The sequence below is a fragment of the Barbus barbus genome (assembly GCF_936440315.1).
Source record: "Barbus barbus genome assembly, chromosome: 28".
Lineage (NCBI taxonomy): Eukaryota > Metazoa > Chordata > Actinopteri > Cypriniformes > Cyprinidae > Barbus > Barbus barbus.
In genome coordinates, this window is record NC_136756.1 from 20370162 (window position 1) to 20394156 (window position 23995).

General features: G+C 38.1%; 2 protein-coding genes across 9 annotated transcripts in view; one reads left to right on the top strand and one right to left on the bottom strand.

Annotated features, from left to right (window-relative positions):
* Positions 1 to 14: 14 nt before the first annotated feature.
* Positions 15 to 19539, bottom strand: LOC306848396 (long-chain-fatty-acid--CoA ligase ACSBG2-like). Of its 3 annotated transcripts, none has more exons than XM_079382914.1 (15): positions 19311 to 19539; positions 11830 to 11965; positions 10726 to 10808; positions 8972 to 9240; positions 7229 to 7317; positions 6709 to 6829; positions 6198 to 6278; positions 5929 to 6078; positions 5631 to 5807; positions 4569 to 4750; positions 3978 to 4220; positions 3674 to 3891; positions 3374 to 3513; positions 2096 to 2342; positions 15 to 1988 (listed from the first exon to the last, which is right to left on the bottom strand). In XM_079382914.1, the coding sequence occupies exons 2-15, from the start codon at positions 11922 to 11924 to the stop codon at positions 1870 to 1872; spliced, it is 2214 nt and encodes a 737-aa protein (XP_079239040.1). In that variant the 5' UTR covers positions 11925 to 11965; positions 19311 to 19539; the 3' UTR covers positions 15 to 1869. The 3 variants fall into 3 exon arrangements, with proteins under 3 accessions (XP_079239040.1, XP_079239039.1, XP_079239038.1); XM_079382913.1 differs by lacking the exon at positions 19311 to 19539 and adding an exon at positions 15605 to 15797; XM_079382912.1 differs by lacking the exon at positions 19311 to 19539 and adding an exon at positions 13334 to 13505.
* LOC306848397 (DNA-binding protein RFX2-like) overlaps positions 2223 to 23995 on the top strand; it is a 63499-nt gene continuing 41726 nt past the window's right edge. Inside the window, exons 1-2 of one of the 6 annotated variants that reach the window (XM_079382916.1) lie at positions 2223 to 2382; positions 4571 to 4712. The gene's annotated coding sequence lies outside the window, so the exon portion shown is untranslated. Of the gene's footprint in view, positions 2383 to 4570; positions 4713 to 20728; positions 20922 to 23995 lie in introns of those variants that run through there. The other 5 variants (XM_079382919.1, XM_079382917.1, XM_079382915.1 and 2 more) reach the window with 5 other exon arrangements.

A 23995-nucleotide genomic window follows, 5' to 3' on the forward strand; every position in this document is an offset into this window, starting at 1 on the left:
GGACAAGACCTTTCAATATTTGATCACGGTTATATCACATTTATTGTCCAGTAAAGGGATAATTCACACACACTAGTAGAAACCTGGAGTTCCATCTCCCAAAATCAACTATGTTCAGTAATCCAGTTTTCAACAATGACATGCATGTTTCAGAAACCCTTAACATCACACTACATACAACAAATTGTCACCCAGTTCAAGAGTTTTCAGAGTCGGGTAAAACCAGGTAAAACTTTCACAGTCTGAGACTTCACATCATGTTCATGTTTGCACATTTCCAAATGGACTGCCCTTCAAGCTGGTCCAAATCTAGATCAGACTTGCATTATACCATCACAGTATTTTTGTCTAAAAAGAAACCAATCATTTTTATTTTTTTTAATGCAAGTGGATTTTGAGAAGAAAGAAAGTAATTTAGTTGACACCATAATAGAAAACCCAGATAGAAGAAAGGAAATCACTTACTAGCTCTACCTTCATTCTCACCAGTTCTGATTGAGCAAACAACTTGTCTCATTTCATGCACAAATTAAATAAGTCTTATTTACAAAAAGGCCTCGCTGTGGTCATGCTATGCAGCCAGAGAGTATACACACTTTGGAGTAACAGGTCCAGTATTTGAAGAAAGCTCTTTAGTGAGTTAAAATTCATCTATTTACAGAGGGAAAATCATATCTTTGGATTTGCATTAAGTGATTTGCAGTTGTTTTTGTATATTCAAGCACTTGACTGATTAAATAGCACTTCCCAATTCACAAACTTTCCAAAGTTCGATCATTTAACCTCTTTGATCAACCCATATGCTTTTTCTATATTGCATTGTTATCATTTTTACAATGCAGTATACAATTTGAATAAAATTTGTTAAATGTTTGGTCGAAATATCCTTATTGCACACGCAAAGCAAAAAATAATGCTACATAGCTTGGCAACTCGAATTCTGACCTCCTCACACCAGCTCCTTCATATCCCTTCATTCATAAAATAAATATTAACCTGTTCTCTCAATCCAGATTATATGGCTTTCATAAAGCTCATGCTGACACGAGACTGCATGACATCCAATCTCTTGCTACTTTGAGGATTGTCAGAATGATGCAGCAAAGCATCAAATCAGAAAAACAAGTGTATGCAATATGTATTAACACTATATAACATTCAATTTACAAAAAATTCAAATGACAAAATTAACCAACTGCATAAACGAGAAAAAAAAAAAACATTCAAATGACACATTTGGTTACAAAAAGCAAACAAAGAAACATTTATGGCTTATATGGAACGGGATTCTTGCTAAATGATCTTCACAGAAAGTCTCGAGGTTGTTCCTTAACAAACACCTAGTTTCCTTTAAACAATCAGTGTGTTTGGTGGCAACAGTGCCATTGACAAAAGAGCACAACCGCCAAATGATTTTCTCTAAGTATTCAGTCATGCCTATGTGTAAGTTTGCTTGTTAGGTATTAAGATTTCTCAAACTTTGTAGATAAATTTAACCATAAATAAACTGCTATCTTTGAACACAGACATTCAAATCACCTGCACTTACATGGCTCAAAAGACACTTCATTATAATTAGGCAAGAAAATAAATAGTAAATCACCACAAAAAAAAAAAAAAAACTAATTCACAAATGGCTTTGTTTTTTATAAACATGTTTTCCTTCTTGCTACACAGAAAAAACACAGAAAAATGTAAACAGTATGAAATAAACAACAATTACAAAACCCTGAACAAATTAACTCAAAAATGGACACAAGCAAAGCACAAGGTGTGAGTCGTGTTCCTATGTAAGTGTGTTTTTTTAGACCATGTCAGTCCCTTTGTCTCCCATCTCTGAAGTGGGTGACAAGGCCTTTTGTTGGACACCTATTTAGGAGGCAGAGGGTTGTCTGGGGTGGTTGGGGTCAAGACTTCTTTGTAAAAGTTCTCTATATGGTCTTTGTACATATTCATGACCACTGGCCTCTTGAGCTTCATTGTAGGCCCTATGAGAGAGAGTTTAAAACAGCTAAACAAACAGACTTTAAAATCAACATAATTACTCACAAAAGCCTTAAATAACACACAAGAAGTTAATTACTAGGAAACTTACCCAGCTCTCCGCCAGGGATAGAGAAATCATTCTCCAAAACGGTCCATTTCTGGATGCGCTGGGCGTTAGAGGTGGCTTTCTCGTTGACGCAGTTGATGCCTTCTTGAATAGCCTTGTATATGAGTCTGTCACGGCCACCGGCGATCTCGCTGACTCGCGTGGCGTTGCTGCCGAGTTTACGACACAGCTCCACCGCCTCAGGAGTCAGTTCGTCTTCGGGAGCGCCCGTTTCGTTGTTTACCTGACACTGAGAGCAAAAAACGAAGAGCCATCAGCATTGTCTAACGGTAAGTTATGTATAGTATATTAAATACGTCTTTTAATGAAAATATTTCCCCGTCAATATTTACATAAATTGTAGTTTAACTCTAAATTGTGCAAAGCACTCCGTCATGATGCTAAGGTGTTGTTGGTGGTTGCCAGTGCACAAATATGTGGTTAAGATGTTCCGACGGCTTTTAATCAGGTGTTCCGAATGCTGTTGCTATGCAGTTGCTAGGGTTTCACTTAATCTTCTCTTAGTTTTTATAGTCCATCAGTTAAAAACTGTAAATTCAATGTCTTAGAGAAGTAATATCCCATGTACTCAACAAACTTGCCTTAGAAAACACCACTAATTAGTTACATTTTTCAATTTATAAACGGAAAAAGTCTTTTAGTACTGTTGGTTGCCACCAGGGGGCGCAGTAGGCTAATCACGAGACCCCCCCCCCAGCAGAACATGTAGTTACACTCACTGTCCACTAGTTGGCATGGGCTTCAAGTTTATGAACGCTGTTTGATAACTGAAAACATTTATCACTTGATCATACTGATGTGTAGTAAAAATGTACTCATGCATCTTAAAATGAGTGTTATCTCTCAGTAACCTTACATAACCCAACTCCCTTTGTGTAAGAGCCCTTGGACAAGATGCTCTGATTAGATTTACAGCATTCACGTTCAGGAGAGCATGACATCGGTCAGGATTACACAAGAAGTTAAAAATAAATCAATAAATGTTAAATAACTTTTTCCTTTAGTCATGAACTATGTTTGAACAATGTTTCCAATGCAGGCACAATGCAAAAAGTGGTTTGTCTCAATTATCTGGTAAAAGTCACAAAGGACTAGGCTACAGAAATATAAACCAAACATGGCACTCGTCAGTCATGGTTAGTTAAGAAAAAAGCTCAGATTTGTGGATAAGATCACTTGTTGCTTTGTCACATTGTACCTGGTTAGGTTAATAGTGGATAAGCTTAACAGAGGTTTATATTGGGGTCGTCTGCCCTGTACCTTAATGGTGAGCAGCATGGAGAGGAACTTTCTCTTGTCTCCGATAAGCATGGCATTGCTGATGAGCGGAACAGCCTCTTTAACTGCATCCTCAATGGGCACCGGGGGGATATTTTCACCTCCGGCTGTGATGATCAGTTCTGGGATACAAACATAAACTTCATTACATGCACCAGACTAAATCCCATTGAAATGTGTGGCAACTTTATAATTAAGAATCTTATGAAATGCAACTGTTCAGTGGTTTCAATTCCAGGGAATAAGAGGAAGCACAAATCTGTTTTTGATTGATGTCATTACCTTTAATGCGTCCGGTGATAAACAGAAAGTCATCCTGGTCGTGTTTTCCGAGGTCACCCGAGTGCAGCCAGCCATCTGCATCCAGAGCCTCTTCAGTTTTATCGGACATATTCAAGTAGCCCATGAACACATGACGGCCCCAGAAACAAATCTCTCCACTGCCATCGGCATCAGGGTTGAAGATCTTCGTCTTGCAGCCTGGAATTACCTTTCCACAGCTGAGAAAGAGATGCGAGTGAGAAATAAACTAGAAGTTCAAGCTGAAGTGACTAAACTAGATTTAAACAAATGAAGGTTTCAGTACCTGGTGAGTTTGAAGGCATCGGGGAGTGAGATGGTGTGCGGTCCAGAGCTCTCGCTCATGCCGTAGAGCTCAAACAGAGGAATGTCCAGACTGAGGAAAAACTCCAGCGTGTCTTTGGTTATAGGAGCTGCTCCGGTGTAGCACTTCGTACAGCGATCCAGCCCCAGCGCCTTCCGAACCTTCCGGAACACCAGACGCTTCGCCAGTCGATAGTTTAATGGCTTTCTGGACAGGCTGCCATTACTGAAGACACAAGATCATTTCTCTATATTAAAACAGCCTACAATTTATGCTAACATTATTTCATGTTATTTCAATGTCACTAAGTGTTGTATCATTATTCGTAACTAATCCATTTTTCTCTAATTTAATATAATTTTCAATTTATTAAATATTTCAAGTTTCTAAAAACAGGTTTAAAACAGATTTTGAATCCCAGATTTTCAGTGTGGTCTCAGACTTTTGGATCTAACGATATAAGTGAAATAAATTACAGACAGTTAAAAACGGGTGTCATATGTTAATGACTAATAGTCATGTTTGTGTCTAAATGTTTCTACCTTGTGTGTGTGTGTGTGTTTGTGTACATACAGCTCCATTTTGCTGAGGTTGGTCTGCAGGCCCACGTCTTTGGCCCAGGATGCCACCTTCCGGCGCACTGTGGACGATTTGGCTCCAATCGACTTCATCTTTTCCTGCATCTTCTCCCACACCCGGGGGACACCCATGAACGCGGTAGGGCGTATCTCTCGTAGAGTGTTAGCCAAAGAACCCTGGAACATACAGTGACTTCTATTAATACGCATGTAAGCAGTCTCAACATGTTTTGCCAAAGGGTTCATGTTCAAGTGTATGCCAACATCAGCTGACACACCCAAGGTTGTATCTGGTGACAGAAGCAGGTATGTCATGTCAATTTCTGTCCCTGTGATCATAAATCAATGACTCTCTTATAAAACAGCACCGTGACGTTACTTTGAAACCCACTGATTGAGGCACTACAGATATCACATGCTCCGCTTCTACAGATCACAGGGGACACATCATACACCCGTTTTAATATTAATATCAGCGGATCTGCATACAGCTTTGGCTTGTTTTTTTGAAAATGAAATGCTTCACAAAAGCCTTTCTGTGTGAGTAAGCTGCATGACTAAGGCTTATGCTTCATCAAAAGACTCAGTGAACAATCCCTTTAAAAAGTATTATACAGATGGTTTAAACTAACAAGATTGTCTTTAGAAGGACCTTAATTTATGTACACAAAACAGAGAGATTGAGGAGGAAAACAGGAATTGCCTTCACTAACATGTACATTAGATTTTTAAATGTTTTTGAAAAAAGTCTCACGCTCAACAAGGCAGCATATATTTGATCAAAAACACAGTAAACATACTAATATTGTGAAATACTAAAAATAACTGCTTTCTAATTTACTATATTTAAACAAAGCTGAATTTTAAGCAGCCATTACTCCACTCTTTTTAGTGTTCTACAGAAATCATTCTAAATTACTGATCTGGTGCTCAAGAAACAGAATTGATTACAACCAATTCTTTGCTGCATAATATTTTTCTGGAACTTGGGATTTTTTTCAGGACTCTTTGATAAATATAAGCAAGTTATAATGGTATAAGCGTTATATAAGGGTACCTTTAGTGCATCAGGCTGTGCAAAGTACGTGACTCCTCCAGCTTTCATGGGAAGCCAGATGTCAATCATCTGTGCAGCAATATGGCTGAGTGGCAGGTAGCTCACGACCACTTCCTGTAGCTTATCTGCATCTGTCAGGCTCACATCTCGGCCAGTTGCAAATGCTGTCCATGTGAGCTACAGGAGGAGAGAGAACACTTTAGTGCTGAGAATGACTGGTGACTCATGTAAACCCTTGTTTTTGAGTTATTATGGATGTTGTGGGTTAAATATGGGGTATGTTTTGCATTCAACTCACATTGTCGTGACTGAGCATGACTCCCTTCGGCTGGCCCGTGGTTCCGGATGTGTAGATCAGTGTGCAGCACTGATTGGGTTTCTGGGAGCTGATGATATCATCCAGCTGAGCATCTGGCTCATCGCGGCCCAGCTCCATAAACTCTGCCCACTATGTGCATCGGATATTTACATAGCAAATGTCAGATTTCAATTAGTAATGGAGGAGGATTAAAACCGAAAGATTAAGGTCTGAGAGCTGAATTGAAATATTTGACTAATCAAATGTACCGTGTAGAGATTGGGCTTTTTCTCTTTCAGCTCATCTTTGTATTGGATAATGGCTTTTAGGTGTGGTAATTTGTCCTGGACCTGAAATGAAGCACACAGACACAGAATAGGAGATCATCAGGGAAAAGCCTATAGCAGATGGAGATCTAATTTGATGCGTTTAATCAGCAGGTACAGAATGTCTGATTAGACTAGAGACCCTGAAGATCATTCTCAGGATCTGAGAACTGGCCAGAAATTACCAGCTAAATGAATAGCATTGCATTTTTTTTTCTTTATCTATACACTTCATATAATCATACTGACAAAAGGCAGGACAATTAACATTTATGAATTATGAGATTTAGGGCATCAGTGTGTTTAACTGCCTTAAAAATAATGTCACAGTGTAAAATCATCATTACTGACTCCAAACTTCTGAATAGCAGTGTAGATAAAAGTTCTGATCTGAGAGCATTTAGAAAAGCTTCTAGATAGGTTTATTTGGAAATCGGTCCTTTACTCTCATTACCTGCAAGATCTTCTGAAGCTGTTTGTGGTTTTCCACCACAAGGATGTTGGCTTGGCAGTTCTCGGCCACATACTGGCATGCCTCAGGAGAGTTGGTGGTGTAGATACCCACAGCAAACCCCCTGCCAACAGCATACAGAATACCTCAATAAACATCCTTAAGTCTGTTAACACTGTAACCAAAGGGCGAGCAGTTCTACAACAGGAAACGACTTCAAACATTAACAACATTCCCACCATTCTGACTCCACCTATGTGTTTACCAACCCAGACTATGTGATGCTGTTTAACATGTGCAGGTTGTGCTTTAACCATCTGTCTTCACTAAAGTCATAAAGATAGCTGGATAGCTATGGCACAGCAGATCCACTATTTGACGAAAATGATTAAAGCTTTGTTTGGGACAAACACGGCTGTGTGCTGATCATGAGTTATGACAGCAGAATGTATGCATGTTTATGGTTGATTTGAAGACTCCTAAAAAGGACAGAGTGTAAAACATCCAAACAATAAACACTTACCCAGCTAAAATAGCCCCGATGTCAGCAATAAACCACTCGACCGAGTTAAACCCGAGGATACCGACGCCATGGTACCGCTTCAGACCAAGCTGTGAACATATACACACAGTTAGCATGTGTACATTAACATTTCAAACCAAAATTTCAAGTCGAAACAATGTATTGTTTGCATGTAAAAGATGAAGTTGTTTGAGTCATCACCCATAAGCATTGCCAGAAGTCCCACATGGAAAGAAATGTACTTTTTTTTTTTGCAGTTAAATACATGTTTAGTTAAATACTGCCATTTATCGCTGTTTAAGATGTTCACTAGTTCATTAACTCCAAAATGTCATACAATTCTCAAAGAAAGTTTAGCAAGAAGACTTGAAGATAAACAATTTGTGAAGCAGTTTAGTAAAAAATCTGTTTAAAATAATTATACTTTTGTGAATCAGACTTTTTTTTAATATGGATGAAGGTACTAAGCTGCATCATATTTAAAATTTAAAAGTCACATCAGCCAAAATACAGAATGCATGTTGTGTCATCCAACACCTCTTTCGTGATGTCTTTCTTTTGTGTTTATGCTAGGGTATACACCACTCAATCTGAATCGCTCCCACAGGGTTCGAGTGGGACAAGTTACACTCCTCTTTAGTTTCTCCATAAACAAAACCATGGAAATCTGCCCACATTGGCCGCCAGGCATGACGTCCTGTTCCCCGCAGGGAGAACGTGACCAGTTGGGAGTTGAACTTCATGGAAAAACTGAAGACGATAAACAAAAGCCTCCCACTGGAAAGAGAAACTATGCTCAGGCACTCTGGCCAAATATCCTCAAGCTGCAAAACTGATGGACTAAAATCTGGCTCTGACTGGGTTGTGCACAATTCAAAAACATGTCCAGGTCAAATTACATCCCAAAAGCAAAAGGCAAAATAATCATGTATTCTGAACAAGAGAAAAGAAATCCCATTTTAGAACATTCATCCTAATTCTTATTACTTTAATGTGAAAATAAATAAACAGAATTTACATTACCATAATGGACAGGAATTAAAAATGTTTAAAAAAATAAATAAATCAGGCTTATTTTTCTTTATTAAAAATATTTTTAATTTCTGTCTTTTGAAATTATGGTGAAATAGGACCAGGACTCATCCCAGACACCTTATCGCGCTTATTGCTGGCACTTTCTCCCTGAGGTAACCTGAGGTCAAATGCTTTATTCAAGGACACAACAGTGATTGCATCAGGTCTGCCTGTGATCTCAATAACAGTTGCAACAGTTTATCTGTTTATAAGTGTTTGTTATCAGGTACCTCTAACATAAAAACATTCCTTTTATCAGGGACATTACCGAGTCATTTTAGATAAGACTGTAAGGCTAAACTGCCATAATCTCAACAGTGACAGCAAGAAGATAATGAAAATGACTAGAGTTACTCAATTGCTCAACAATAGAAAGCCATGGCTCAAATCTGTTATGCTACCAAGGTGCTAGACTCAAAACTGAGCCTTTTAAGGCTTCTCACCTTTAGTAGCTATATTTGCCAACTGTATTACAATTAGGGCTGAACAATATGGCCCAACGGGGCCACTAGTTTTGGGCTAGTTGCTAGTCTGTCACATTTGGTTTTGTGTGACGTATTGAACACTGATGACTCATTTTTGCTGGTTTACATGTCAGTCTAACTGGCTATGAGTTTTTGTTAAAATATTGTGTATGTAGTATAAAAAACCCGATTTAACAGTCCTCACCTTGAGGAAGCTCTTGGCAGCAGTGCGGCAAGACTTGTAGTACTCATTGTAAGTCATGGTTTTCCACTGCTCTCCCTCTTTCCAACCCAGTGCGTTGTAGTTGCCAAAGTGTTGGACCGTAGACGTGAACATCTGGTTCACAGTCAAGGGGGGTTCAGCCTCAGGGCCGGACTCACCCATCCTGAGCTTCACCTCTCCATCCCTGTGTGTAGTCCAGAGCTCTGTGCCCTTAGTGGGCAGGGAGAGTGAGTCGGGACGAGGAGTGGCACCTACAAAAGGGAACAGACATTTATTGCCATTAATAACTATTTATTTTGCACAGTGTTGTCTGATTATCATATAATCACACATTTGTAACCAGACAAATCCTATAAAACAGTTCTTGGTACAGTTATGGTATCAGTACTTTGAGATGAGATAACATAACATGATGCTGAATAATTAACACTTATTACTTATAACTATTATATTCAAAGAGCAACATAATAAAACTTTATTGTTAGTGAAATCTGTCGTAGTGCCTATGTTGTGTGTTACTGTAAGGTCTGAAGTGTCTGTGTGGTCTTTTTGTTTGCACAGACGATAAAGAATTTCTCCTGCAGCGTCTGTTTTAAATCAAATGTTTTAGTGACACCCTATCAGGACATTTACTGACACACACTTTCACCCTATTCATCACAAGTATGTAGTATACACACACTAGCACAGAGTTTCTGATGAGGCTTCAATAGTAGCATCAGCATGCAAACTCTAAGAAAGTGACACCTTATTTTCATGCGAACAGCACAACTGTTAAAATTTAAAGATACAGTGTGTCTTTAAAAGCAGTTTTTTTCACTAGAAAACAAATTTAATCTGTTTACTTGACCAGTTGCAAAGGTTTACTGGAATACTTGATTGGAAACGTTTCTTGCTTTGGCTGCTAATGGTGCAGAAATTACAATACAATTGTACAAATACAAACTGCATATTAAAAAAAGTAAAGTTGAAGAGAATAATATTAACAGGAATTTATCTTGACTGATTTTGCAGCTGTGCATGAAAGGGGAAGAAAGCCACCCTAGGAACTGTACAACGTCCTGTGCAGTGTCAGTCTGATAAACCTATAACTATATGCTGACTTCTGCAAAACCGTTTGAGATGAAAAACAAAGCCATCACAGCAGCTTGACCTCTAATCCAAGGTCATGTGACTTGATGACCTCATTCAAAGATCTGTTATCTTATGTAAACACGACAGACAACAGCAGAGCGATGGAACTTCTGGAAGTTCACACATGGGTTGTTTTCAAAACGACCTATAAATTCCTATAAAAACACTGTGATTCTGCTGTGCGTCTAAAGGAAAGGGAAGTTAGTTTGCATAGGGACAACAGCTTCCTTTTCAAACACTTCCTCTACTGAGCACTCAAAGGCCCTACTGAGCTCAAGTAACAGTTTTCATGATGAAAACGCTGAGGAACTTTGAGCTGCGAGTTGTGGGTTAGTGCTCTGGCCATCTTTTCAATGCTCTGCTCTTTATCGGTGTAGTGCAGAAGGGAATGCACACATGGTGGTTTTGGGCGACGTATATGGCATGTGTTCAAAATGACGGTTATGGTCATATGTATGTGATGTGTATAAGCGAGAGCAAGCGAGTATGTTTGTTTGTCAGTGAGAGCATGTGAGAACATGTTCTAGACTTTTCATCCAAGTGTTTGTGAGTTTAAAGTGATTTGCAAGTGTTTGTAAAGCAGCCAGAGTGTGTGATCTCACCCGATTCTGTGCGCATGCTCTGTTCAGCTTTGGTATTTGATTGCTCTTCTCTGACACATGCCGATTCCTCCTCCGATGATTCACTGTGAGGAAATCAGGAAATCAAATAATGACTTCTCCAGACAAGCAGCATTCTGGAGTTTAAAAGAGTTTCATCTTTCTCTCAGACCGCCATGAGTATCACCTTACATTATTTGTATTGTTCTGTGAGCTTCAGATCAAATGAATGTTAATGTCTTTCATAATAGTGCAAAACTTGCGGTCTCTTATGCGTATAAGGGTTACATTTGCCTTGCAGTGAAGTCACGTGACACAGTTGTTTGTCTGAAAATCTGAAATTCAATGTCAATGTTATCAGTGCTTTTAAAATCAATTCTTAAGATGTGCCGCATATCATACAGTCTGACATACACTAATGTTCAAAAGTTTGAGGTTAGTGATTTTTGTTTGTTTTTGGAAAGAAATTAATACTTTTATTAAGCAAGAATGCATTCATTTGATCAAAAGTAACAGTAAAGACATTAAGATTACAAAAATATTTCAAATAAATACTGTAATATAAACACATTACAGTTTCCACAAACACATTAAGAAGCACAATTGTTTCCAACACTGATAATAATTAAGCTTCTTGAGCACCAAATCAGCGTTTTACAATGATAATGTGACACTGGAGTTATGGCTGCTTAAAATTCAGCTTTTTCATCACAGGAAAAATTATATATTTAAAAAAAATATATTATAAAAATTGTTATTTTCTATTTTATTTTACTTCTTTTTCTTTGATATTTTACTTCCTTTACACAACAACTGTAAAGAACATAAAAAGTGATGTAGTAATGTATTGATGCTATTCATCATGTTAAAAGTATGTTTATTTTATGAACCTGGCATGGCAGAGTCAAACATCCAGGGGTAACACAACCAGTTTTTAATAAAATGACAATTCCACATGCTTTCTTTTTATGTTTACAAACACAAAACTAATGTGGCTAATCAAGCTTGTACATATAAATAACCATGGGAACTTAGTTGCAGACCTGACCTAGAATGCATGCATGCAAGTGTATTTGCACACAAAACAAGAAATGAAATAGAACTGACTTTGCCGTAGATTCGGCGGTAGCATCTTCCAGGGAGCCAAGACTGTCTGCTGTTCCACAGGACTGGAGGAGACTCGCATCCCCTGGATGGTCCATCTCTACAGCTGTGGAAATGGCCGTGGGTTCACACGCAGTCACTAATGAGAATAGACAGTGTTAGCAGTAGCACTCAACTGATTTTATTTTTTTTCAGTGCCTAATGTCAATATCAAGAGAAAAGTGTGGCTTTTAGCAGATATATACAATTTAATATATGCAAATGAGACATGAAATAAAAGCAAAAATAAAAATTAAATAATTGGAACTAAATGAATGCTTTTTACATTATATATTTACTCTGAATTTATTTTAAATATTTATTGAAAATTCATTCTCAAGTAAGCATGGTCAACGGCTAATTTTGAACTACAATTCAACAATGAGTAGGATGTTGAGTCAAAGCCAAAGCCTAAATCTAAAAGTAAGCACATGAAGCGAGTATGTGACTGTCACATGGCCAAAAAAGCATGAAAATGGTCTAAACTAAACAGACAGGGCCTTTCATTTTCTTCAGTAGGGTTTCCCCACATGAAATCAACATACAGTTTTTTCCCCTTCAATCAAAGATCATTATTCACTATTTCAAATTTAGGGAACAAGTTGTCCAAAATCAGATTAGTCTCCCTTTGCTTCATTTTATACAACCTTTTATAACAACCTTTTTATTGAAAACCATAAAAAGGTCAATTGCTCAGGCAGATGACCATATTATTCCACAAAATTTCCAAACATGGCCCCTGGCTCCTTATCTCTCAGGGTGGACTGAACAGTGAGGGTATCATTTCCGAGTAAAGGAAACATCACTACATCCAGAAAAATATTCCTGCCCACCCTTTTATTATCTTCTGCCCTCTCCATTCTAAAGCCTGACCTCGGCACCTTTAGAACAGCATGTTGTTTTTACACACCGCTGCCATGAAAACACATGCCAGTGACGCTACCGCCCTTCTGTAATGAGCTCTGGCAGCAGGGCTCGCATGATGAGAACAATCAGAAATGGCCAGCGCAAAGAAAAACAGGCTTTCAGATGTACTGAACAAAGTGAAAGGGAGTCTGAAATAAACCCACGGCATGAAAAACAAACCTGGTGCTATTCATCAGCCTCATGCTTCATGACCTCATGCACAAAGGTTTTGGTTTTGTTTTAGGTGCTTTTATGGATGAGATATGGATGAATATGGTGGCTTTTTATTGTTATGAGCAACAAGTATCGTGGTAGTACTGACAAGATTGTTTAGTATATAAATTATTATGCTAAATGACATCTTGGTGGGTGTCTACAGTTCATTGTTTTGATGCTTGAAAACCCCTTTTCATCTTTAACTCCATGTTTAAAAAAAAAAAACACCACTGTAATTACATATCCAAAAAAGACTTTGTTAGTGAAAAATACACAATTGACTTTTGTTCTGTCAGTTAGTAGAATGATTTAGCCTCTTCCTTCCCCTCTTTTCCAATCAATTCACCTTGGCAACTTCCCTCCCGAAAGAGCCGTCTGCATCTGCCCTCAGCAGGTGCCATGGCAAGAGATCCAGCCCCAACTGACTCTCAGCATGCACTCCACAATAACAGATGCAAATCCTTGTCTTGGCTGACGTCAGCTCGCCTGATAACATCCTCATATACAGACTCCCTTGTCTGGAAACTCAAGGCATAGTGGTAAAATTCAAAAGGGTTCATTTGAGATTTATGAGCCCATGTAACTCTGCATCTCATTGCTGGTTTGACTGATGTTCCCTTGTGTGTCTTGTAGCTGGTGGGTGAGGATGGAACTGATCATCATTTTAGAACATTCATAAGATTCCCACACTACACTGTAAGCTAGGTTTGACATTTATCTGGATTTTTTTAACTCAAGCAACCTTTACGTTAAAAACCTGAATTTCCAAATGCTTGAATACTACCAGTCATTTCATTATCTAGAAATATACATCTTCATTCTGCACGTTCCAGTTTAGTCTCTCTTGATTTCTGTATCTCATCTTAATCAGCCATCTGCTGTCATGTGATTAGTCCAAAGCTGTGAATGTGCGGTCATGGCCAAGTTCACTTTACAGTGATATACTGCATTCATAGTGCTACTGGCCTTGACGGCAAAAACACAATATTTCTTTCCTAATGACTAATATATCAGCTGATGTTCAACTGGTTGACATTTTTTCCTTGAATTAATATCCATCATCTCTCAAAATGTCTGTACAGTATATACATAGCTCAAAAAGCCCCATGTGGTGTCCAGGAACATCTTTGGTGCATGTGGGTTCCAGTAGCCCTGTATTTTCCACTCTGGGACTGCTGAGGGACTTTCTGTCAACATTCCTGGTGAATGCGGATCAGGAGAACTGGCCTCAACCCGAGATGTACACTTACAGTTTAAGTTTAGATTTTTTTGAAAGAATTATTTTATCTATAAGGCAGCATTAAAATTGATCAAATGTGACCGTAAAGACATTTATAATGTAACAAAAGATTTTTTATTTCAAACAGATGCTATTCTTGTCACGTTCCACAAAATCATAAAGCAGCACAACTGTTTTCAATAATAAGAAGTTTCTTGAGCACCAAAGCAGCATCTTAGAATGATTTCTGAAGGATCATGTGACACCGTAGACTGAGTAATGACTGCTGACAATTCAGCTTTGCCATCAAAAAAATAAACTACATTTTAAAATAGAAAACAGTTATTAGTTGAATTATAACTAACAGTTATTATAACTTGAAACATGACTGTTTTACTGTATTGCTGATCAAATAAATGCAGCCTTAATATTAATAAAAAAAACTTTTAAAGGGTACTGTGTGTTCAACATCTTCCTTGCACACAGTTCACAACCACTTAGCCACAAGTACTGCAGGACTAGACATTTAAGTACACACTAAATAATATGATTCACCACCAGCAAAACAGTGAATAACACATTCAAGTATGATGGGTTGATGATGAGTTCTTGATATACTATTAATAATCATATTTTCACTCCACTTGATTATTCTATGACAAATCCCCAGCTCAGATGCATTTATAATAATTAATAATAAATAGTGATTATTCTCAAATCATTAACACACAATTTGACAAGTTTGGTTTATTTTTTGTCCTCAATTTTTCAGATACAATTACAGATGTTATTACAAGTGCATCTACCCAGCAGAATGATAGGAGAATATAAGGGCAGCATGTCCTTGAGTGTACACAAGGGATTTTGCAAACCACGTCAGCCACACCTCAGACAACACAAACATCCTGTAATTTACTGCTGATGCTTCTACTGTGCCGTCCAAGCCGGCGTTAACATACAGGACTCAACAGGAGGACAGGAGAAGGAGGGGTTTCCACAGCTGATGCTGGCAGCAACTGTCGGCTACACTCAGCCCCCACCCGAAAAATTACCATCTGTATACCGGCACAGAGAGCTGCGATCTCGCTCGGAATAACAAACGGATGAAGAGGACACTTAAAGTTTCCAATGCCCATTTTCCCATATATTTAAACAATAAGCTTGTGTTTGACAAATATAGGCATGTAATCACCTCACCCGGCATAAACGGGGCCACGCCTCTAAATTCATGTCACAATTCACATCCATTAGGATCTAGACACATGAAATACCAATAATCACAAACACAGATCTGTTGCTTTAGAAACTAACTCCCAGTGTTTAGGGCTGTGATTCATTCTTACCAACTTTAGCTGCTATAAAACAATCATTTAACATTAAAACCAAAAATGGACTTACAATGCATCTTTGCTGGCTGGAAAACGCTGCTCTGTCTTTGGCTTTTCCGTATCAGGAGATGAAATGCCTGTTTCTGCGGTTTCCTTAACGCTTGACTCCAAAATGATGGCCGCTTACTCACACCCTACAAATGTGCATGTAGCACATTCATTTTCAAACACAGAGCTTTCCCCTCCTCCGTAACCACACCCTCAACCGGCACCATCACCCCCTACAGTATCCTCCACCCTCACCAAAAACACTCCTCGTGCTCTGATTGGCTGAAATCTCTCACACCACAAGGGGGAGGAGCTTTAAACCATGCGCGCCACTCTCATACATACAAACCAATGCAGATGCTGTGAGGTTACTACAGTGCAACTCTTGAGTGATACATCAGCTTACAAAAGCCAGCACAGCTGCACTGACCTCAATCTATAGACACGTAACCCACAAACACACATCTGGCCCATTTACATGCTGCTGTAATAATGCTCACATTGTGCTGCTGTGCATTTACATACATGGGTCTACTTGAGCTTTCTGCTCCAATTTGCCGCCTTCGTTGCATGAGCACCCACAAGTGCAGCTAGCTGGCCTTCAAGAGTTTGTCTCATGTAACCAAAGAAACCAAAACCTATGTATGGAAAGAGATGTGCAAGCAAATGTCTCCAAAAATGAGCTGTTCTCATATGAGACATATGAAAAGCACTACATAGATGTGTATATAGTGTGCTGCGCAAGTTTAGTAGGGATTGAAACAAGAACAGAATTAGGTCAGAATAAACTTGAAGCTTCTTTTGATGGCCTAATTTTAGTTGATGAATGACTTTGAAAAGTCCAAAAAGTGTACTGTTTGTGACTGACAGCTCAGTCCTGTATTTCTTGTTTGTTTCTTTTACAAAGCTAATGAGGTGAGGTTCTGGGCAGGAAGAAATAAACGTGAGGCATTTTTTAGCCATTGACAAACTAGGAACTTATTGAAAGTTTAGTGCAGTTTCAAATATGATCTGCTCAGTATGCAATATTACACATACTTTGCTCTTCATTTGTAGCATTAGCATTTTAAAGATTCCTGTTTCTGTTAACTTTTTTTAAAGGAATTGATACTTTTCTTCACTGATGCATTAAATTGATAACAAATACCTTTACATTTCTAAAAAAAGATTTCCATTGCAAATAAATTCTGTTCATCGAAGCATCATGGCTTCCGCAAAATGTAAGCAGCATGACTGTTTTCAACATTGATAATATTAAGAAATGTTTCTTGTGCATATTAGAATGATTTATGAAGAATCATGCACAGAAGACTGGTTGAAAACTGATTGAAAATTCAGATTTCCATCACAAGAATAAATTGCATTTTTAAATATTCAAATAGAAAACCGTGCTTTTAAACTGTAATATCTCACAATTACGTACTGTTTTTACTATTTTTTGTTTAGTTTAGCAAGGCATGTCGAAACTGCATGTATATATCACTGGTACATCTTAACTTTAGAAGTACTGAAGCAGGAAGCTACATTTTTCTTAAAAACAAAAAAAGGCTCAGAGATTTATGGATATGAGTGTAATTTGGCAGCAAAAGAAAATGACAAAATGACATGCACATAACTATAGAGGCGTGCTCGTTTTGTCCTTGTGCACAGCGAATAGTGTTATTTAATGGAGGAAAAAGAGCAATCTTTTTATAATGTCAAAAATAGTAGAATCCAGTGGACTATTAAAATATTATAATAGTTTATTAAAACTTTAACAGTGGTTAAAGTTTTAATAAACCTCACCCCAATTTCAGCAAGTCAACTTAAAACAGTTCACTAATATATAGGATATGAATAAAAAGAAAAAAAAATGGTAATGTGAAAACATCAAGAAACCCTGAAACCAAATATTCCAGTTGTGTATTATTCCAGTTGCATGTCATGTAAAATACTGACTGATGTAATAACTTTTTTTTCAGCCTAAATTTTGTGTCCTTATCCCATGACACATTTCCCAGTTTCAGTTAGAGGAACAGGAAATTACTCCTCCTGCACACACAAACAGGAGAAGCCCAGTTTCCTTTTAAACAGGAAAGTTCACATTCACATCATTGTCCCTCCTTCAGTGTCCTTCCATGCAAATCAAAATATATATATATATATATATATATATATATATATGCGTGTATTAAAATCGATATTTCCTTCCCCAAGGTTACCAAGTAATCCGTTTACTAAAGATTATTTACATTTTGCCATTAAATCTGAACCAGATGTCACTGTTTGAATGTTATTTACACATTTACCAAAGGAGTGGTGTCAGATGCTGATAACACTACCCACCATATGGTTTATTATCCAGTGTTTACTATTGTAGAACACATGACAGTATTTCTGTTGACTCATTAACAACCTCAATTTTTGAAATCCTGGATTCTTGGAAAATACACGGGCATGAAATCCATCTTTCTAGACAAATCTTTTAAATGAATGAATCATTCTATTTAACGTCTATAAACTGATATTTGTCAGCTATAAACAATTATATTATTAGTTAGATCTACTAAACACATACACTTTTCACCAAAAAAAAAAACAAAAAAAAAAACAGAGCGTAAATAAAGGAAACATCCTGTGTGACTTACAATTCTGATTTTTTCCCCCCACAATTGCAAGCTTTTCTCTCGCAATTTTTTTCTTGTTATTACAAGTTTGTGTCGCAATTCTGACTTTACATCTCGCAATGTTCTTTTTTTTTATTTATTTTTTACACCTACTAGTTCTGTATTTTGTTTCCACCTCAAAATAAATAAGATAACTGCGACTTTTTCTCTCACAATTTGGACAATGCTGCAAGAAAAAAAAAGTCATAATTGTGAGATAGAAAGCCACAGTTACTTTATTGATTGATTGATTGAGTGGCGGAAATAAGATTCCACAGCACAAAATCCTCAGCACTACTGTGGTCACTCAAACGAATGAGTCAGACCCTCAGACCTCAAGGAAACTACCTGATGTTCAGTCAGTGATCTCCTGTGGCCTGTTAACTCGCTCTGAAAGCAGTGGATCATTTCAGTCACTGCATCAACGACCACACACTAACTCAAGATCTCATCATTCGACTATCCTAGAAACCCCAGAATTTGCATTTCTCGGGAATTATTACTTACGCATAGGCAAACATGTCTACCTAGGAGTACCAAGGTTAATGTAAATAATACAGTGGTAATTTGAAATGACACTGCAGTGATGATGATGTTCCTCTCCACCATAGTGAGACCTTCGACTAGCCAATGACGGCGTGGCTCTGGATAGCCATGCGATCACGTGACCCTCCGCGCTGCTGCCGTGGCAGAGAAGCTTCTCGGGAAGAAGGTTACGCGCGGTCGTTGACATTAATCACGCGCGGGTCAGTTTGTACTACAAATCTCACGGGGATGTTTCTGCTAGGGTTACCAAGCAATTAAAAAAACTGTACGTGAGACTCAATCACCTTTTTGTGATTTTTAAAAGAGCTGCATGTAACTTTGTTTTGCTAAATATCGTATATAGAGCAAAACACAACGAATGAGCTTTTTTCTCGGTATTTTAAGTTTTATGTTTGCTTTGAAAAAAATAAATCAACCGGAATGTCTTGCTTGGTCGCTAATTAGGCTAATGTAAACACAAGTAACTCGTAGCAATCACAGACTTAACTATTAGCATCACTAATACATTCTCACTGAGATATTTAATGTTGTACTCACCGTTAGCAAATAATATCCGGATGTCCAGGTGTTAAAGTTGTCACGGCAAGTTTTAAGCAAATTTCAGATTCAAAGATAGATTTGAAGTCAGTTGAGAATCGCGATGAGAGAGAAAGATAAATCACGCTGATATGTCTGTTTATGCGTGAGACTGTCACAGAAACACACACCGGTTGACCTCATGAAGCTCACGCCTGCTCATAAACTCATTAACTATCTATCTCTATCTATCGCTAATGAGAGTCACTTCCCTCAAAGCTCTCAAGCGCCATCTGCCGTTCACTTTTATTGACTCCCGAGTAACATATTGATTGACACCGCCGTCTCCTTGGTAACCAGGTACACGAACTCAAACTACTTTTTTTGAGCGAAATTGCTCATTGTGATGGAAATAACACCCAAATCAGTTTCACACAATATAAGTCCATTTCACTCTGTTTAGATCATAATAGTTTTGGACACGTAGACATTCGCAATATACCTAAATAGTGTAAAGAATAAACGAAGGCATTGTACAACGTTTCTAAAACAGTTTTTATTGGGCTTTATTATTAATAATAATAATAATAATAATCCTTATTTATTGGCTCAGTGTGATATTAAACTTTTAAAAAAACAACAACAACAAAACGTTTAATAATAAAAATAAATATGGGACACACAATGTCCTCAAAGTGTAATAAACAACAACAACAAAATTCAAATTCAAATTTGACAAAGCATACTATTTGTATCATTTCTGTAGACTGCCAAGAGAGGCGTTTTTAACAACTCAAGGTTTTTTTTTTAATGTCAAGATAATATAGACACCATTTACTAAAAATTACACGTATGTAATGAAGTGATATGACAACAATGCAGCAAAATGCAGGTTTATCACCGAAATGTTTAAAGTGCATCACATGTATAGTTTTAAAATAGTTTGCAATATACAGTATTCTATGCTTTTGAAACAGCAATGTGTTTAATCTACGGGGATATAGCGCCACCAAGCGGCGATCTGTGGTAACTACGCCTGGCATCATAGACTGTTTAAACGAAATAACTAATCCTTTAGGTTTTGAAGTTTATATATTGTACTACCGTTTATAGAGCTGCGTTGCTCACATATTACTTTGTAAATGTATTAGTATTACTTATATTAAAATAGGTTATGCAATGCACAAGCCAAGTTTTTTTTTTTTTTTTTTTTGACTTCTCTAAATTGGCAAGCCATGCGGAAAGACATGTAACCAGAGAACTTCGGGGTCGTTTTTAGCACCTTTATCTGGCGGTTAGCGCGGTAAAATGACAACTTTTTGGCGGCGAAGAGCAGAATCGAGGCGCGTTTGTGCGCCGCTCTCCGCGGGAATTAAACATTAACCGCTCGGCGTAGAATGCGCTAGGAGGGGCTCGAGGTTGGCCCCGCCCCCTTTCGCTTTTTAGCCTTGACGTATGAAGAGGACGGTAGCAACAGTTGCCTCGAGACCCCCGCTCGCCATAGTGACTGTAGTCGTGGTGACAGTTACTTACCAACGGGTGCAACACTCAGCAACAGCAGCAGCAGCAACTGGAGGAGAGAGAGAGGGAAAAGAACAGTAAAGCCAGGGCAAATCTAAGCAGAAGGCTGAGGTGAATATCTTTTTACTGCTTAGACAAATCAAAATGAATTGAATGTAAATTTACCGGGCCACGGAGGTTGAGTAATGTACATCTTAACGTGTTTTCACGCCCCGATCTCCTTCGCTGTCTATTAGAGTCACATTAGCACGCTAGTTGGTTAGCTCCTCTGCTTTGCTAACTTCAGTCAGTTTGTTTTGAGATCGGTTAAACTAATTAGTGGAGAAATCCAAGTGCTGTGTTTGTACGCCGAATGCCATACATGTCGGTTATTGCGTCTGTAAGATTAATATGTCAATCAGATGGGTTAAATTACGAGCTAACTGGCTAACCCAGTTACTGTAACTAGGTAAACTCTCTTCAAAAGCCGTATATGTTCGAGATCTGTCACAGGAGCAACTTAACCGCTTTGTTCCGCCGTTGCCTTGCTTCAGGAGTCGCTTTAATTCTCGTGGAACTGCGTGAGTCGATTCGGAGTTACTGATGTGGATCCGCCTGGTTCGGTTTGACTAACGAGCTCAAGTTAAATGTCTTTAATTGTAAGAGAAACATGTCGTTTTTAGTCCTGTCATGTTTCTTTGGGTCTGGAAGCTTCAGGTTTGGATGCATCAACAGGTTGCTGAAGTCAGTCTGTAGAGCGGTGCCCGATAAAAGTGATGCATTTCGGTTTATATGATGATACTGACTTTACAAAGTGTTCTGTAGATGTTCGTGTGAGTTATTAGATGCAAATATATTTTCCTAATTTCGAAGGAAATTGAATTGGGCTTCTTGTCATCCGGTTCAAATCTGATTCTCTTATCTGCACTAATATGTTTTGCTGGCTGTTGTTAAAGGGTCAGTGATGTGAATCTCGTTTTTTTTGTCCGAATCTATCAAGTTATTTAGAAATGCAATAAAAATGCGATTTTATACAAAACTGACTTCAGCACAGTAGTGGACAAGTCATTCTGATTTAGTAGGTGCTGCATCTGAAGAAATCATGAAAAAGATGGATTTTGGAAAATATTTGTCACTTGTGGTGATATTTTATTGCCATTTCACTAAAGTTAAGTAGTTTTATTCTAAAACATTACTAATATTTGAAATATTTTGAAAAATCAACTCAATTGTGAACACCAAGTTGGTGTGGTTGTGTTGTCATGTGACAAGAGAACCACAAATCACAAAGAGGACCCCTTTAGACCCTAATGACCCTGTGTAAAAGTCATTACATAAAAAAATGCATGTATGTCTAGTAACTTTATGAAGACCTCTTATGACTATTCATGATAATTATATCATGAATTGTATTTTTTTTACCATAAAATATGTTTGAAAATGAGGCAATTTTATTGCATTTTGAAGCCATTTAATTTTTTTTAAATTGAAGTCCTACAAACTAAAAAAGCATCTTCTGCAAACCAAAATGTTTGTAGAACATGCTGTTTTATTTATTTATTTAAATGTATGAAGCCAACATGTAATAGAACTACTCATTTTGACCATTCTTATTTGTCATTGACCCCAAAAACAGTCTGCAGGTCATATTGTGAACTGCATAAAACTGCTAATCAGTACAGCTTATATTTGATTGCTATATTTACTATGCTTCATAATCCCACTTTGCGATATTAAAAATAAATACATTTCACTGCTTTACATGGCATTTCCAAATATAATCTAAATTAGTCTGAAACATTAAAGTTTTGATGCTTTATTGACTGCATTTTTCAGGATTAATGTTCCAAAACTTTCTTGTGAAAACTTTTTTAACTTTCATTTATGAGCAATACATGTATGTATTTTCTCCACCTTTTGAAATGTTGTATGTAAGTAGAGCTGAGTGTCAGTGATGTGAAACACCGTACTGTTAATTGTAAGCAAATGAGATATGTGTTTGCATTATCCTCATAATGAGATCAGGGGTGGCTGTTGACGCTAACAGGTTGACAACAGCTTGACTATGCTCATCCAAAGCTGCTGTAATTTTTCTAGAGTTGCATCGTGTCGCCGTGGCGATGTTACACCTGCTCAGCAGAGAGCCTGGTAATGAGCCCTCTTCATGACAATAGCACGCGATCCAGGTGTCGCCCCTCATTGGGCCGTGCTTCTCTATTGATCTCTCTTTAGCCAAGAGTGTCCATGCTACTGAAAGCGCAGCTGATAATGAGGGTAATTGGCATAGAGAGAGAGGTAGATCCTGATGCAACACATAGATCATGTTGGCCGCCCCGTTCCTCACTAGCTATAACATCATGCTTGGGTAGTTTCGATTATTTCACCCTTTCTGTTTCTGCAGCAGCGGTTCGAGGATGTTTGAGATGAGGCGTTTTCACTTGTCAGAGTGGGAGTGTGTTTGTCGCTGTGTGTGACGGGTCCCTCCTGAGCTCAGCTGAAGGGGGTGAGCAGCAGAGCTCACATCAGCTGCCGACGTGTCTGTCAGGTGCTTCACTGAGCTCTGAAATCCTCCCCGAACGCATCTTCACTACACCACATCTCCAAAGCTCTAAGATCCGGTTTCTGTAATGAAATATGTTGTTACAGGTGCATGTCCAGGCTGGAGGAGAAATGAATGATTCATGTAATTGAAGTTAATTATTGATAGGGCCAATCGTTGCTTCCTGGGCTGTGTGATGTCCAGTTAGCTCGTTTTTGCGGGGTTTGGTTTGCAGTTTGCATGCTACGCTCCTACAGCTCAGACCTGGCCCTATCTGAGTGTGGGACTGTAGACTACACTTTGTTCTTGACATGACTGACTCCACCAATCGGAATCAAGCAATTTTATTGTTTAAATGTAAATTTGCATATGCTTCTGTTCTGTCAAAGGCTCTTGCCAGGACTGCTTTAACCCAGTTGGCAAATTTGGATGTAACCCAGGGCCCAGAGCACTAGGGGGCCCCTGTAACAGGAGGTGTGTCATTTCTGTGCCTCTAAATAGAATCTGAAAAAAATATGATTATTTCCAAACAGGTTTCCAAAACACTTCCACCCATCTGTTATTGTTCAGGTAGATCATCCTGTCCCAAACTAACACCACTGGCTCAGCCACACTCAAAAGTTTCATCCAACAAGGATGCATTCAATTTTAAATCGATCAAAAGTGA